This window comes from Neovison vison, chromosome 3 (assembly GCF_020171115.1).
Source record: "Neovison vison isolate M4711 chromosome 3, ASM_NN_V1, whole genome shotgun sequence".
NCBI lineage: Eukaryota > Metazoa > Chordata > Mammalia > Carnivora > Mustelidae > Neogale > Neogale vison.
Genome location: NC_058093.1, coordinates 41,178,160 through 41,195,335, shown reverse-complemented (window position 1 = coordinate 41,195,335; position 17,176 = coordinate 41,178,160). Strand labels below are relative to the sequence as shown.

The following is a 17,176-nucleotide window of genomic DNA, read 5'->3' as shown; positions in this document are numbered from 1 at the left end:
AACGACCCACCCTTCTGGGGCTGTCTGGTTAGCTTTTCGCTGATTCAGTCCTACTAAATACTAACTTGACTGAGCGTCCATGATGCTGAACACCACAGCGGGACAGCAGGGGTCCTGAGAACTGACATACAGGTTCTTAGAACCATCTGGGCATGTACTCTAGGGAGCAGCAGCACTGAGGGCTTCCTAACCAGAAACCAGACTGCGGCAGCCTGTATGCTGCGCTCACAAGCTTAACTGCCAACCATCTCCTTGCTCTGGGAACACAAAGCCCAGAGCCGGATTCACCTGCCCTCCTCTCCATGTCTAGGGTCGGGGCAGAGCCACAGAAGCCTGGCACATGGCTGTGCCCAGGGCCACTGTTCCCATCTGGGACACACATACCGATTCTATGGGGAAAGTCAACCAGATCCAGTGTGGGGCATAAAAAAAGTCAGCAACAGATACTGCTCTAGAATAAAAAAGACCCAAAAGGTGAACGGAACAGAGCCCTTATTGTGGACAACTGCCGTAACAGCTCCAGTTCATTCCTGTCTGTCCCCATGCTGCTGGGTGGTGCCCCACACTCAGGCAAGGGTGCTCGTGCCATCTGCTCTGGCCAGTGAGATGGGACAAGGCAACCCGGGCAGAATGACAAGTGCTCGCACATTGATGGGTGCAATCTTGCTGCATCATTCTTGCTTTCCTAGCTGCCTGCCAGATGTGAGGGCACCCTCTACCATTCATCCCCAACTGGGCCAGCCCAGCCCACTCACAGGTTCGAGAGAAATAATGACTGTTTCAAGCCATTACAATTACATTTTAAGGTAGTTTATTATGTTAAATCCTGATCCAAACACTCACTGTTGAAACAACTGGGAGCATTTGAATCTGGACTGAACAGTTGATGACACCTAGTTCTTACCAGTCCTATGAGGTAGAACTATGGCACGGTGTCCTTAGTAGTCTGGAATGTGTGATTCAGAGAAAATGACAAGCTTCAGGTTTGTTGTGAAACACTCTGGCAGTAGATGCACCAGGGCTCCTTATACACAAGTGTTTCCTCTGCCTCCTCAGATTCTGGGGCCACTGGATGTGGGTGAGCTCACTGAGCCTGTCAGTCAGTCAGGGTTAAACGAGGGCTGTGCAGCCCAAGGGAAAACTCACAAAGGAGAGTGGGAGTGTTAGAGGAGCACAGCATGGCTGGAGCACAAAGAGGATGGAAGTATCTGGAATGAAGGCAGGGAAGGGTTGGGAGGCATAGATGGAAACCAGTAGGGCTGTGCTATGAAGCCAGAGCTCCCTGAGGTAGGAAAATCAAATTATGTGGAGGTGAAGCAGATTAAAAGTAATTTTACTGGACTGTACCACTTTTCTTTGATTTTCTTCCAGAATCTATACAAACGGGTACATTTCACCTTCCTTGATTCCCCAAGATTGGGGTGCCTGGGTGGCTCAGTGGGTTAAGCCTCTCCCTTCACCTCAGGTCATGATCTCGGGGTCCTGGGATCGAGCCCGTGGGGCTCTCTGCTCAGTGGGGAGCCTGCTTCCCCCTTTCTCTCTGCCTACTTGAGATCTCTCTCTCTGTGAGTCAAATAGGTAAATAAAAATCTTAAAAAAAAAGATTCCCCAAGTTTATTACTGGCTTGAAAACTTGGGATTGGGCACCTGGGTGGCTCAGTGGTTTAAAGCCTCTGCCTTTGGCTCAGGTCATGATCCCAGGGTCCTGGGATTGAGCCCCGCATCAGGCTTTCTGCTTAGCAGGGAGCCTACTTCATCATCTCTCTCTGTGCTTGCCTCTCTGCCTATTTGTGGTCTCTGTTGAATAAATACATAAAATCTTTAAAAAAAAAAAAAAGAAAGAAAACTTTGGATTTCTAGCGAGTGGGCATTTCCATACAGCACAAGAGAAAAGATGGAGTGGAGTAAAGGCAACCCTGTGGCCAGCCCCAGGCCATCTGGTGGCAGCCTCACCATGTAGGCCTGGAGGGGTGTGTGGACTGGAGGCGTGGCACTCACTAGGGGTCAGGATGCTGGAAGAGCTTCTCACTTAACTATGAAACTCCCAATTTGTGACACGGGACACAGTTCACAGATCACAAGGTTTGAGAGCCACAGGCTTCTGATTATGATCTGGGCCTCACAGGAACCCAGAAATGTTTGTGGTTTCTGCAATCCGGCAGTCTTGAAGGGGAATTTCATCAGGGCTGTTCTTTCCTGGTGCCCACATGGGTGAGGGGTTTCAAGTGCACCTTTCAAAACATCTAGTTCTCTAAAAGCAGAGTTGTGCTGTGCCACATGAAAACACAGGTAGCTCTGCACACCTTGCTCTGCTCAAGAGATCTGGAACTTCCCAACCAAGCCACCCTTGGGGCCAGGCTGGCCCCTCCAGGCTGAGATTACCCCAGTGTCCACACAAATTCTCCTGCGTGCCATGATGTGAAAGATGTAGAGGGGTTTCGCAGGACTTAAGGACAAAGGCTAGTACGTATGTGGCATGTACTTTTAAGAATAAGGCACTGATCTTGATTTATCACACTATTTTGGGAAATGACCTAGGGAACTTAAGTTCATTTAAAAAATGTTTTAAAATCCTCATCTTCTGAGATATGTTCATGTCCGAGTCAAAGCTGCCATCACTTACCAGGGAGCACACCAGCTCCCACCACCCAGATTCATCTGGAAAATGGAGAAATTCCTGCGACCACCTCCTACCTCCACCAGCAGAAGCCGCAGCAGCAGGAAGGGTCCAAGATGATCGGACAGATTTTGGAGGGGGGGGGTGTCAGGACCATGAGTCAGATGAAGTCCTCCCCCACCGCCCGTGTGAGCCCACAAACACTCAGCCAGGGCAGTCAGGTGACCTGAAGAGAGCTTCACGGTACAGATGGATCTCAAACCAAAACCTCTCTTTGTTCGAAGTGGAGAGCAGCCAAGCTTCCCTCCAAGTTCAAAGAAAACAGGATAGTTAGAGGTTACTGCAATGCTTACTTCACGTCTCTTTTAAGAATGACTTACCCTTCTTGAAAGTGACTACAAAAGACTCCTTTGGCTTTTTGGAGACTGCTGGCTGCCTCTGAGACTTTAGGGCACAAAAGAATCCTGCCCCCAGGTGCTGGGCGAAGTGAATGTTCGACTGTCTCCCCACCCCCCGCAAACAGTCGTCATAAGGGAATGGACAGAGGTCTTGAGGTGGGGGTGGTGGCTCCAGGAGATCAGTATTTGTCCCAGCACAAGGCTGCTTACTAGAGACCCAAGGCCCTGCGAACAAATCACTCCTCCGTGAGGTAGTTCATGGCCCTTCAGTGAAGAGGCTGGAGACCAGCGGGAGACCGGTAAGGCTCATCATCGATCCTATGGACAAAGTCTTCAGTGCGGAACCAGGTACTCTCACCGGCAGCACAGACCTGATGGCAGGGGTCTTGTGAGTGCGCTGGGTGCTCATGGGACAGACGCAGAGATTCATGAGACCCTAAGACTTACATGCGATGTGAAACTGGGATGCTGGTTTACAGGCAGTGGTAACGGAGGCTCGAATGATGAATGATGAGGAGAGACCCCAGGAAAATAGCTGTTATTTACAAATGAACGAATACCACAAAAACAGATGAAAGAAACAGCTTTTTCTCAGAAAGACAGAGGAGCACACAATAACCATGAAGAGACACAGAGTTTGAAAAGTATATAACCGATTTCTTTTTTATTTACAATCAAGTTCTGTTGGGCAACATAAATAAATAAAAGATGCGCCCTGGCCTGCGAATTCTACCTCCCCTTGAGCTCTTGGAGCAGCAAGCTGGAAGGGGCGGGGGGAGGAGGGCCAGGGAGCGAGGGAGGATGGACACAGCACCCCTCCTCACCCAGCTCCAGCTCTCCTACCCACAGCTGTCCAGAGAACAAGTGTGGAAGGAAAAAAATAAAGTGCAAATTAAAAAGTGATGAAAGTACTGGTGTTTCAGTCACTCAGGAACTAAAATGATATACACAGGTAAAATGGTAAAGATAAATGTTTTAAGGAAAGAAAGAAAGAAAAAGAAAAAAAAAAAAAAAAGCGCCACAGGCCAGATTTTCCCTGGCCTTGATCCCAACTCCTGACACCTAAAGATGACATTCCCATGCTTCTTGGAACGGGCTTCTCGCACTAAAGCACCGAGGGGTATTGCACATAGGCTTGGCAAAGGGGCAGTGACCGGGAACTGGGCTCCAGGCTAATACATTCGAGGCCTCCAATCTCGTCACCAGCGGCTGTCACCGAGGCACACCTAGAAAGAAGGTGGTGTGTGCCCTGCCCACTTTCTGGGAGTCTACAGATGGCTGCAGGAAGCCACTCTATTCCCACAGCATGCCCACTTCCCTGCAAGGAGGTTTCTGCACTTCCTCTCCTACTTCCAAAAAGTATTTTATAACCAAACAGATTTATTTCTTGACCAAGAAATAAGTGTATAGCATTGTTAGGAAGAAAGGTAACCTGAAGCTTTGAAGAACAGCTACTTTCTAAGAACGGTTTAGGAGACCTAAGGAAATTCCAACAGTAATCAGATGAGATCAGAGAAAGAGCCTTGTAATAATGACAGAGACCAGCAGAGAGAACCACAGTCCCGCCGTCTCCTCAGAAATCAGGGTAGTCCCTGTGGGCTGAGGGCAAAGGTAATCCTTTTTGGGTTTCTGTTAATCCAACGATTCAAGCGAGTTTACCGGGGAAACCATCCCAAGGGGACAGGACATACATTGGGCCAGAACCGACTCTGGAAGGACGGGAGAAAGCACGGAGGGAGAAATGACACCCACGCGCACGTGTGGGGCGTTCCTGGTCCTGCCGGCCAGTAAGGAAGCCGGCAGGTGACCGTGCTCCCCCTGATGAGGTATGGAAGATCAGAGCCAGTAGTGTTTCCCACCTGAATCAAGGCAAGAACCTGAATCCCTGATAAGTGACTGCAGGGCCAGATTTTTTCAGTGTTATCCTTTCAGGCCATTAGAGACCTCAGCTAAAATCCTCAGAAATCCTGTTCAAACACCACGCGGCTCCAGCTCGTCTCTGGAGATCGAAGCTACACCCAACACACCTCCTGCCAGGACAGAGCCGCCGCAGGAGCCTGGGTGCTTCTCCGACTTCAGCTCCTTTCTCTCTCTCTCTCGAAGATGCCATCAATACTCTGACCACAGCACAGCTTTGCTTCCTTTGTCCACACTGACGACATGGGAGCCAGAAGGGGACCATGCTACCGCATTGATGGACGAGCTTCAAAGGGAGAGGTCGAAACATCTGTGAGATCTTAGTGAGCTGAACGCCAGGCCCCCTTGCATTCTGGGAGCAAGGCTCTCTCCAACGCCTGGCTTACTCACCAGGACTGCTGCCGCTCACAGGCAGGCCCTTGGCAATGAGCACAGAAACTCAAAGGAACCCCACACTGTACTGAAGAAAGCAGGTTAGAAACAAAAAGAACGAAAGGAGTCCAGTGCAACCAAGTCTACCCTAAGGCGGTAGCCTTCACCCTTTGACAAGAGCCTCGGGGGCCCGACTGGGGAGTGGACAATGGCCACTGCCCCTGGGAGCAAGGAGAGATGGTTCTGGAGGAAAGCCCCATCTCCATTAAAACTAGTAGCTGAGCTTGGGTGGAGAGAACAAAGCTAAGAGAAAGAAGAGCCCAGGGGAGTACTGAAAGAGTGAAAATCTGGGTTTATAGCCAGTCAGTTTCCTGGGGAATGGGGCTCTGAAGGGAGAAGGAGAAACAGAGAGGAGACGCTAGGTGATCTTCCTTAGCTTTCTCCAGCAGCCACTACTCGAAGGGCTCTAACTAGAGAGCCTGTCACATCCCTAAGCAAACACTGCAGCTTGCTGTACTGCATGAATGACCTCAGGCTCCCCTCAGTGACCTTGCTCACAGCAGAGCCAGTGAGCCCACAACGCCCTCCCGGGGCTCAGTCCATGCCCAAAGGGGCAGGACCCCTGAGATGAGGTCACAGTACCTGCATACAACCTCAGAGGGGCTACCAGGATTCCCCTTACCCGTGCTGCTTGGAAAGGACCTTCTCCACCTTCCCTGAGAGCACGCTCCAGACGTAGAGGGAGCCCTCAGCTGAGCCCGCTGCCACATAACCACCATCAGGGCTGCAGAACAAGTAAGACCGGAAAAGTGTCAAGCACCCACCCCCAGTTCAGCATCTCGTGGGAGAAGCACTGGGCAGGGAGAGCCGAGAACCAGGAAAGGGGGCTGCCCTTCTGCACAGAGCCCACCTTCCCTAGAAGCTCTCCAATAGCTCTTAGGCACACCAGAAAGGAAAAAGACAGAGATAGTGACCCCTAAAGGTGAACTTCTAGGTCATTCCTGGACACTCTCTCAGGGTTAGTCAGTGAACACATGCCCCCCACCTCCAACTCCCGCATGCACCAGCTGGGGGGGTGGGGCAGGACAGGAGGAGAAGCGCTACTCACCTGAATACAACTCTAGTCCAATCAGAGCCGCATTTGAACCCAGGCGCGCTGAAACCAACAATGGCACTGTTACCCCAAGAGCTCATACCACTCGGGGTTTGAGAAAGCAGGGTCAGGGCTTCTGGTGTTCATGTGACCCCCAGAAAAACAGCAAGGGTCAAATAAAACCCAAACCAGCATGTCTCCAGTTACCTAAACGTCTGTCTGACAGCATTGATCCGCAGATCGATGATCTTCAGCAGGTCATCACGAGAGCAGCTGAGAAGCTCTGTTCTCTCTGGGTTTAAGTCCAGGGCGGTAATCTTGCCCAGCAGCTCCATCTCCCGGACGATGCTCTCTGATCTACAGAAGTGATGGGAAGTCTGAGGAGACGGAACATGGAAGCGTTGGCACTTCCCCGTGTTGACCAGGACACCATGCTCCATGGAGAAGAAGGGGAAAGGAGGGAATTCGACTAGAATGCCATACTCTTCAAGAACAGTGAGTGTGTCCCAACCTTATAAAAATCACTTCAGGAACTGCTTTTACTATTTTTCTATCAATACATTCTATAGTTATAGTGTAAGAACCAGAACTTGGAATTGGGGAAGAATTAACTTCCTCACCCATTTGGAGAAATGCTATAGTAACTGCCAATCAGGGAGCTTCGGCCCAGCATGAGCTAAGCAGGCCTGCGACCTGTTCAGTACTCTTCCAGTGATGACGTGTCAATGTGGCCAAGGGCCCAGAAACTTGCTCTGGTGGGTCTGCGACAAACAAGTGGTCTGTTGCCAGGCTCCCTGCCCTACAAGTTCAGCTCCAGGGCTCCCCAAGTCCAGCTGAGTGATGCCAGGTGTGCAGCTGGACTCTAGGGCAGAGTTCCCACCCTAGGCAAGTCAGTCACTGGTCTGGCTTCAGTCCTCCCCTTCCTCGCCCATCATGTGCGAATGCTCCCTCAAATCCCTTCCCCTCCACATCTCCTTTACTGCTGGATGAGGTCCGGGCTCCTAGGACGCCATGTGAACGCCACCCGCACCATCTACTCACTTGTGCAGAGGGGTCCTCTGTTAAAACACCCACCGGCTTACAAGAGCAAGTCACTTAACAAACAGCCCTCTGATCCCAACCCACCACCAGCTAGTCCTGTCTGCCCACGGCCCGATCTCCCAGGCTATCCTGCTGTCCTGTCTGGAAAGTGTGTCAGGGGCTTTGTGTCATGTGATGCCCACTGCCTTCTTAAGACTCATCCTGATAGGTGTTCTCTCATATCCTTGGACTAAGGTGCCTGGCTCTACTTCCGAACCCCGTGCAGACTTGTGACATTTCCAACTACCTAGCTGTCCATCTTCATTTTCCTAGCAGCTGAAAAAGTGCCTCCTAAGCGCGCAGAGTGTGCTCGTAAGAGATCACTGAACACGAATGTCTACTTCACGGTAAAGAATATCGAACTACTGAGACAAACGTGGACTAGAGCTCATTTCTGCTACTTCTAGGGATCTTAAAAAGTACACCCTGTATACAAAGCCTCCTCAGAGCTCTACCATGGGAAGGAAGACCCTCTCATCTGCCTCCCCCACCAAGCTCTGGGGTAGTATACCGGATGTCCCAGAAACGAATTTTCTTGTCAAAATGTCCACTCATGACACACTGCTCCGTGCAAACGATATCGTTGCAGCTGGATCCTGCAAACACCGTCTTTATGCCTGAAAGAAAAGTGAACATTAGTCATCGAGCAGAGGACCCTGCACAGCAGAGGCTGTGCAGGGAGCATCGCTTCCCTCTCACCCTGCGTAACCGGAGCTCCTTATTTAAACATACTCTCAAACACGGAAAACCGTCGCTACCTCAACGCCACTCTGAATATGAAACCAGACTTGAAATTCAAACTGTATCACGTGTGGCAACAAACACCTTGTGGTTAACGTCTAATTGTACAGACAGAGAGCGAGACTAAATTTCCTCACAGACTTTGCTGCGGAGATCCCAGAGCTTGAGGGTCCGGTCATGACTTCCGGAAACAATACGCGCGTTGTCCAGCAGGAACTTGGCAGACAGCACTTTGCCACTGTGTCCTGTGAGAGTGTGCTACGAGAGAGAACACAGCTGGGGTAAGCCGTGGGCACACACCATGCTGGAAGAGCTGGCTTCTCCAAACACCCAAAGATCTGGTCAGGAATATTCAGACAAAGGATATGTGGCTAGGCAAAATGTCCAGAAAGCCTATCTTTCAGTGTGGCCCAGAGGTAAGGAATCAAGAGGAAGAGCATAAATCTCCCAGCACAAATAATGTATAGAGAAAAAAAAAAAAAATCTAACACCACTAGTGCCAACTTTAAAAAAAGGGACAGGCAGTTGGAGGACCTTTTTGAAATAAACTGTTACAGATACCACAGGTCTATAGGATTCCTGCAACCTTCTCTGAAAATCTGGACTGTATCAGATTACAGAATTTTTCAAAGCCTAGATTTTACCCAGTGCCTCTGAAAGTCCAGACCCTATTTAAAGTCAGAACACACTGGTTCCCTGCAGGCATAATTTACAAAAGGAAACATCAGGACTCTCTAAATAAACTATTAAAAACAGACCATAACCACAGGTACCAGCAGCCCCAACAATGAACCCCCTTAGCAGCTGGCTGGGGGGGGTTCTCGCCAAGGAACACAGCCCTGGGGCGTTGCCCAGCACCAGCCACCCTTCTGCCCATCACGGCACTACTGGAGCCCAAGGGGATGCAAGGGTTATAGGGAGGGGACCCTGGGAGTCGGACCTTTCACTACTCATGGATTTTCCAGTGCAGGCTGGCATGCTTCTAGGTGTGAAATCTCAAAGGCTCAGAAAGTATTCGTTGAGGTTTTCTTTCTAACCAACCAATAAATAAACCTTTAAAAGCTTTCATATACTTACTACAACTGCTAACTTACTTACAGCGTTTCCACACTGACTCCCAAAGACAGGATCTCACAGTTCCTTGTGAAATGTTTAGTGTGAGAATTTTTGAAACCTATCTTCCCTCCTTGCTCAGTGGAGCAACGTCACCTCACCACAGGAACAGAAAACCCAGGCCCACACATACTTCTCCCTTCCGAAGAGAGAAGCTGGCACAGATTCGAAGACTCGTTTCTCCCACATTTAAACCTCTCTGAAACTGAACGACATCAGACAAATGCGCCAGCCAGGGGGCAGCTGTGCTATGGCTGTATAAAAACCTCCCACAGATCCTTCTCGTAAGATCCTGAACACTCCCGCAACAAGGCTTACATTCAGTACAGTATGGGAGTAAGGATTCCACCCAGCACAGATCATCCACACTGTACGGTTCATGAGGAGACATTCAACTCAGGAAGAGTACGCCCCATGCTAGGTAAATTAAGTTCGGAGAAAAGAACTACATCATCAAAGAAATCAAAGTTTTGGGTACATTCACTGTTTTCGTTCATCCCACTGCAGTAAAATCCCAGTTGGCAGACTCCGGAGAAAAAGACACTGCTCATAAACAGGCTTGTGAGCACTCATTTCTGTGAACTCTATTAAATGCGTGTTAATACTTTCATTGTTCTCATGTGCAAATACTCCTAAAAATTTACCTACTGCTGATGGGGCGCCTGGGTGGCTCAGTGGGTTAAGCCTCTGCCTTGGACTCGGGTCATGATCTCAGGGTCCTGGGATTGAGCCCTGCATCAGGCTCTCTGCTCAGCAAGGAACATGGTCCACCCCCCGCCTTTGCCTACTTGTGATCTCCTTCTCTGTCAAATAAATAAATTAAAAAAAAAAAAAAAACTATCTATTGCCATTTTCACATTACAGCAGAAGTAGTTTCCCACGTGACAGCTGAAGATGCTCCGGCTCTGGGGTCACAATGCTCTGGCTTTGAACAGTCAGGGCTCAAACATCTGCCAAATAACCTCTTCCTCCCGCTGTTTTGGTAAAAGGACCAAACAAGGTGCCCTGTGTACAAGGCCCACTGCTGGGAGCATTAATGTTCTTCCTTCCTCCAACCACTAAGAGCCTTCAAAGTTACTCTGATAGTTAAATAACTGTCAAGTGGCAATTACAATTTAATGGAAATTTCTATGCCCAGCGGACACCTAGGTCACTTTACATCTCATGAGCACTAATGGTGCTACGGCAAACAGCTATGGGCACACAGCTTTCCCTGGTAAAACTGCTGGACTGATGAAAGAAAGAAAAGAGATACTGTTATTTCCTGGCTCCTCCTCTTCTTCTTCTTTTTAAAGATTTTACTTATTTGACACAGAGAGAGAGAGGGTCACAAGTAGGCAGGCAGAGAGAGAAGGGGAAGCAGGCTCAGAGAGCCTGATGTGGGGCTCGATCCCAGGATGTTGAGATCATGACCGGAGCAGAAGGCAGAGGTTTAACCTGCTGAGCCACCCAGGTACCCCTTTCCTGGCTCTTCTTATGTGTGTTAGCTTGCTTTTTAAAGTCTGTCCTTCTGCCAATCTCATCCTTGGAGGAAATCCAGCTGATGGGCTCCCATTCCATGCTCACAAAGGTATGGAATGCAGCCTCCTCCAGGTTTTTTTCCATGATTTACAAAATCCTTATCTCAAGTGCATCAGATTTATGTAAAATTTTTATCCACCCAGTGTTTCTGACATTTCTTTTCAATATTTAATTCAGTTCAATTTATTTAATTTTCAGGTTTTAACTTCCTTTTTCAAACAGTGGCTCCTAAGAGATGGGGCAGCATGTTCAGACATCAGAGCAGCTTGAACCTCTCTTCTCCAGGGCCCTGCCAGGTGCTCCCCCATGCCTCAGGAGAGACCTGAGGGCCACCCACCATGCAAGCAACCACCATTAGCACCAAATGGTCAACTGACCCCAGAAAAAATGCAGAACTCAATGAGGATGTTTCTGAAGCAAAAACCACCATCTGAAAGCCAGTCTCGTCACCGTGGTTATTTTTCTTCGTCCACATTAGAGAAGTGAAAAAGGTGGGCTGTTCAACCCCATTCCTCAAGTCACATTTTAGAGAGCAGCTAGGTAGTTTTGCAAGGACCTTCTGGATTTTTAAGGGAATCTAAAACACCCGCTCTTCAAAGGAGTCCTCTGTAAATACTGGGCTGTCTCTAGCACACCTTTACTACAAGGATTTTAAAGCACTCAGCCAGCTGCTCCTTGCATTCTGGTCTCTGCCAATACCATTCCCTTACCAGAAAAACTATGGGCTTGGGTCCTGGATTTCCGAACATGCACCTCTGTGTCTTCCAACATCCTCCGTTAACTAGGGTCTAAGTAGAAGCCAGAGCCTCCTACAAGAGGGAGCGTATTTACTTCCTGGACCCCGTTAAGAGTTCCATGTGTGTTCTGTGGTCCCAGAGCAGATGTTTATCCAGAGGATGTTCATCCTGATCTTCATCACACATATACAGAGAGAGGGCCAGAAGCCCTCCAAGTCAGCTAGCCCAGCTACGGATGCTACTATCCTAGCACCAGCCTAACCCATCAGCAACCCCAGTGGAAGCCTGGTGTTCCAGTACCCTGAGTGCTTTCTCCCGTGAAACTCAGCCCACTCTTGCAGATTAGCTCACTTGAAGAAAGTTTCCCAACATTATGATTTTTGTTTTCCAGGTCTGGCTCCCACCTGCAGGTCCCCTTCTTATGTCCAACCCAAGGGCTGATGGCCACCTGAATAGAACTCTTTTCCAATGGAAAATATCATCCTGCACAACTGGCCGGGCCCTCAACTGCTTGCTTTTCTCCTCCAATGGCCTACAATGTAAGGGAGGACTGTATGTCCCTCTTCATGGTGAGACAGGTAAGCTCTACCTGTAGAGACACTAGAGTAATCCAGGTCAAACAGAAAATCAAGGAGCCCGGTTCCCATTCTCATCTGGTAGCTGGGGGACTCTAGGCAATTTTGTGGGCTTCTCTGACTGAGCCTTGGTTTTCCGTAACCTATTCCTCCTTGTTCCCCTGGGGATGAAAAAAGCAGTAGGATACATATAATACCTCGGTATTGGGTCTGACGCATCGGAGCCACTCAAGAAAAGTCCCTTTTCCTTTAGGCAAACTAAGAACTGGAGGCATATTCAATCCTGTTGCAAGAATCCAGTAAGGGATCGATGGTTAAGAGAGCACAGCATAGCCCACAGCAGGTTATCATGCTGGCTGAGGACGGGCCAGGCCACCTTGAGGGTGCAGAAGTAGAGGGCGGCTACTGAAAACTTGTTCAAGTGTTGGAACAGATGGGACTACTGCTTTAGCAAAAGGTCCAGCCCTGCCCACGGGGGCCCAGTGGCCCACTTCCCTGTTCTGCATTCAGACAAGAACACAGAGCAGGCTCTTCAGCTTTCACAAGGGAGTAATCTTGGTCAGCTTCCCGCCCCATACTTTGCATGTGTAACCCCGGATCTTCTTCCAACTCAGAATGAAGGATCACCACCATCCAGGAGTTACTGACTAGCAGCTAATACTGGTGGTGTTCCCTACAGCTCCTTCAAGAAAACGGAGAGCCTATGAGACACGTGAACTGTGCATTTCCAAAGATTCTCCAAACTGCATCCCAGCATCATCACATCAGACCACTGGCAACGGACCATTCTGCAGCAGCTTCCCTTTTCTGCAGATTTCCCTTGAAGAAGCTCTCAACGCCATGCCTCATGCAAGCTGATGTACAAAAGCTTGTGTCAAACTTTTTTTCTTTGTAAGAAGCTCAGCCTCCCTCTTATCTTTCAACAGCCTTTTCTTAATGAGCACATGTGAAAACTGCTTCAGGCTTACGGAGAAAAACAACATGTCCCCAAATTAAGCTATTTGTTTTTCACTAGAACAAAAGTACTATAAACATCAAGTTTTGATCTTCGTTGTGGAGGCCAAGCGACTTCTCAACAACTTCGGGTTCACATGCGAATTCCTTCACATGACCCCGACCTTCCCCTTTTCCTTGCCACCTGCTCCCACCTTGTGTCAGAGTTGTGGTTCTCGCTAACCGTAAGTGTACCCACATGCACTCCTATGTCCTACTTTCAGCTCGACTCTGGGAGCTCATTATGAGTCTTGGGACATAACAAATGTAACCTACAACAACGCTGGGATCGTTGGAAGTTCTGCTAAAACAGACACCTGCCTGCCCCAAGTATGTAGTTCTTAGGAACAGGAACACCCCGAGTCTTTTATGAGAAATGTGATGGCTTCCTCATGCAAGCATTCTGAAACTCAATCTTGGACAAAGGAAGAATGTAACATGGAAACAAATTTTCCCAAGGGGGAAAAGGAAAGGCAGGGGGAATCAAGTATGATTTTTAGGAAAACACGATTCTCCTAATTAATCAACCTGCCATTTATTACATTTTGTGCCTTAAGAACCTCATGAAGTTTGAAGATATACTAACTTTTTTAACTGGGTCTTACCCGTAACCGATAATCATCCACAGTCCAGATTCGACTTGCAAAATCATTTGAAGCTGCTAAAAGGTAAGATCCCTATGGGAATAAGGGTGGGGGGAGACAAATTTTAGACAAAATAGATTATTTCAGTCCACACAATACAAACTCCCCAAGAATCGAGTCCAGAAAAGGCTTATTAGATGCTCAAAAGCTGCACAGCTGATGTGAATACCGACCATTACTCCCAGTAGTCTGTCAACCCACTGACCGTGGTAAATCCACTTTGCTCCTGAACTTGCTCAATCCTGCCCTCCCGCTGGAATGTTGCAGACTCTCCAGCTCAAACTGTAACCTGTCCTCTCGAGTTCATCAGCCATCCCCTCCACCCCCTTCAGTAACAGTAAATACCAACTGTCTACACACTGTCCAAACTACAGAGCCCAGAGGCACCAGCTCTCCCCTCCCACAACCTCCCAAAACTGCTCTCCCCGAGACCCGCCTGTCTCTCACCCACCTAGCTAGACGCCTGTGGCTCCCCCTGCACCGCCAGGCTTCAGCTGGGACCTTCAGCAAGCCTGCAGAGAACGGACTGGCGGGGGCACTGCACACCTGCCTCCCCCACCCAGATTGCAACACTGTCACAACCAGCCCAGAATTTCCCATTTCCTTGCATCCTGATCTAACACTGATGGGACTTAAGACAAGGAGAACAGCAGGGAAATCATTTGAGTAATTTTTAAATTTCAAGAACCGGATGTCTTAAATGGTTTCTACGCCCCTGTAAGCGCACTCATTTCCATAGCCATGGGATACTCACAGCACTGTCAAATTCGATGCTCGTAATTCCCGCATTACTGCCAGACAGGGAGCCCTTGAACTCACATTTATCTGGATAAAGGAAGACAGAGGAGACAAAGGAAAGTAAGGCCAACACCTATGTTACACCGGGGCACCTGAAACAGAATGGAAGCCAGTGAGAGGCTGCGAGGAGCAGCTGTCCTGCACGGACGCAGCCTCGGAGAGCAGGACAAACACCGCAGTGAGACCAGAGAGGACAGCTGTGCAGCTGCTGGAGCCACAAGTGTGTAAGCTGACGCAGGGCCCAGCACTTCACAGGTGCTCCCTGTTCTCTTCAAAAATTTAGAGTCTTCTATTCCCTTTACAAAGAAGTAAGTGCAGGAATTTTAAAGAAATGTCAATCCGTCTAGAGAGAGTTTCAGTTCTACTATTCCTCTGTAAAAATTTCTAGTTCAGATAAATACACCTTTGGGTCTGATAAGTATTTGTGTCAATTTAACAATCACTTCTATAGAACCTCACCACAAAATTTTTCACAATTTCTGTGTGAATTCTCATTAGAGTTTTATTTACTTTATTTTTTTCTTTTTTTAAGTTATGAGTTACTGGCTAGTCCTTAGAATGCCAGTGAAGCTAGTTTGGAGTTTATGGAATTTGTCTGTACACTTCCTCTGTCTCTGGAAGCTGAAGATTCTGGCAGTCCAACTGGCTGCCAGCACTCCCCTCAACCCAGCCTCCCTCACCAGGCACAGGCTCCTGGGTCCTGCTCTCAGACAGCTTTGGACACCCACACAGGAGTTTTCACGATGTAGGCACAAACTGACAAGAGTAAAAATCTCAGGATGACGTGATTCAGCCCCTTTTCTTAAAGGGTACCTTAAGGATGACAAGCTCAGAAAACAATCAGGGAACCATTCAAATCAAATTCATAAAAGGGGATGAGGCGCCTGGATGTCTGTTGGCTGAGCGTCCGACTCTTGATTTCATGCAGGTCATAATCTCAGGGTCTTGAAATCAAGCACCAAGTCAGGCTCTGTACTCAGAGCAGAGTCTGCTGAAGATTCTCTTTCTCCCTGTCTCTTTAAAATAAATTAAAAAAAAATTTTTTTTGAGAGAGAGAACACAAGCAGGGAGAGCAGCAGGCAGAGGGACAGGGAGAAGTAGGCTTCCTGCTGAGCAGGAAGTCCGACATGGGGCTCAATCCCAGGACCCCGGGAACATGAATTGAGCCAAAGGCAGACAGTTAACCAATTGAGCCACCCAAGCACACCCCTCTCTTTAAAATAAATAAATCTTAAAAAAGAAGTTCATAAAATTAAAAAAAAAAAAAAAAAGTTCATAAAAAGGGATCATAAAATAGGAAACATCTCCAAGAACAGCCTTTTCTCTTATTTAATACTTCTAACTGTTAATAATTATAATATGAATACTGGGTTTAGAGCTGTCAAATACATTTAGGGTCAGGATTATTAAACTGGTTGAAGCCCACCCTCTGAATTTAATTGTGAAATACCTGTATAGCATATTTAAAGCCTTTTCTTGGATCCTAGCTTTCATTAGATTTTCAAAAGTCAGAAAAGGCTAATATCCACTAATTAATTAAGGTCTTTATTTAGATTAGAGCTTTACAAAAATATTACTGTAAATTCTAAGAAATATCAGAAATTATGCCCAAGATAGCAGTTTATTTTCTCTGGCAGTTAACACATCGCCAAAATGTAAGAAATGACCAATAAATACTACTCTATGTAAGAGACTGATCTCAAACAATCAAAAAAAATCCTTCCCAAAGATCTAGAGAGCATGGAGGGAAGGTATGTCAACATCTCAATGGAGCTTCTGGAAAATTTTGATAGAGCAAGGACAGATGTTCCTACTGGGCAGAAAGTGCCATTCTTCTGATACTTTAAAAGTGTAAAAAACAGGACCCCCAAACTCTTTCATAAAAGGCTTTTTGGACTTAGTCTCTTCCAAGATTCAGTAAATATTAGCCAAGGAGAAAAAACCTGCTGACTAAGTGATTTGCAGAAGAAATACTCTATAATTAGGCCATAACTGACATTTGTTCCTCAAAACTATATAAAGTGCTGCCAAACATTCTATGTTATTTCTTAGACCCAGCAGAAACTTTTCATTTTACTGACACCAACTATGCCAATATCCATCCATTTCCATTTACTTCCTTTTTAGCAGCAAAAACCTAACACTGTTACTAAAGGTCGGTTCTAATTTTCTTAGACGTGCTTTTACTTCTACTACCAGGAAGTACAAAGTATTTCTAGAGTTATTTTTATTTAATCACAAAACATAATCAAAACAGATGCTCTGGGGGCTCCTGGGTGGCCTAGTTGTTAAACATGTGCCTTCAGCTCAGGTCATGATCGCAGGGTCCTGGGATTAGGCTTCACATTGGAGCTCAGTGGGGAGTTTGCTTCTCACTTTCTCTCTGACCCTCTTCCTTGTTGTGTGTGTCTTGCTCTCTCCGTCTCAAATAAATAAATAAATAGATAAATCTTAAGAACAAAAACAAAACAGATGCTTTGCTTAGATTTTAAAAAATCAAATCTCATAAAACTTCTATTATTACAATATGGCTTTATTATTGCATTATCATGGTTTTCACATTACCATTCATAAGGT

General features: G+C 47.5%; 1 protein-coding gene across 4 annotated transcripts in view; it reads right to left on the bottom strand.

The window, feature by feature from the left end:
- Window positions 1-3,651: 3,651 nt before the first annotated feature.
- The window catches only part of ATG16L1 (autophagy related 16 like 1), a 37,837-nt gene continuing 24,312 nt past the window's right edge, over window positions 3,652-17,176 (bottom strand). For all 4 annotated transcript variants that reach the window (XM_044241874.1, XM_044241875.1, XM_044241877.1 and 1 more), the window contains 8 exons: window positions 14,556-14,626; window positions 13,763-13,834; window positions 8,356-8,476; window positions 7,989-8,094; window positions 6,605-6,754; window positions 6,413-6,460; window positions 5,987-6,088; window positions 3,652-5,218 (listed from right to left, as the gene is read on the bottom strand). In XM_044241874.1, the coding sequence (XP_044097809.1) occupies window positions 5,125-5,218; window positions 5,987-6,088; window positions 6,413-6,460; window positions 6,605-6,754; window positions 7,989-8,094; window positions 8,356-8,476; window positions 13,763-13,834; window positions 14,556-14,626 (764 nt within the window). In that variant the 3' untranslated portion in view covers window positions 3,652-5,124. The remainder of the gene's footprint in view (window positions 5,219-5,986; window positions 6,089-6,412; window positions 6,461-6,604; window positions 6,755-7,988; window positions 8,095-8,355; window positions 8,477-13,762; window positions 13,835-14,555; window positions 14,627-17,176) is intronic.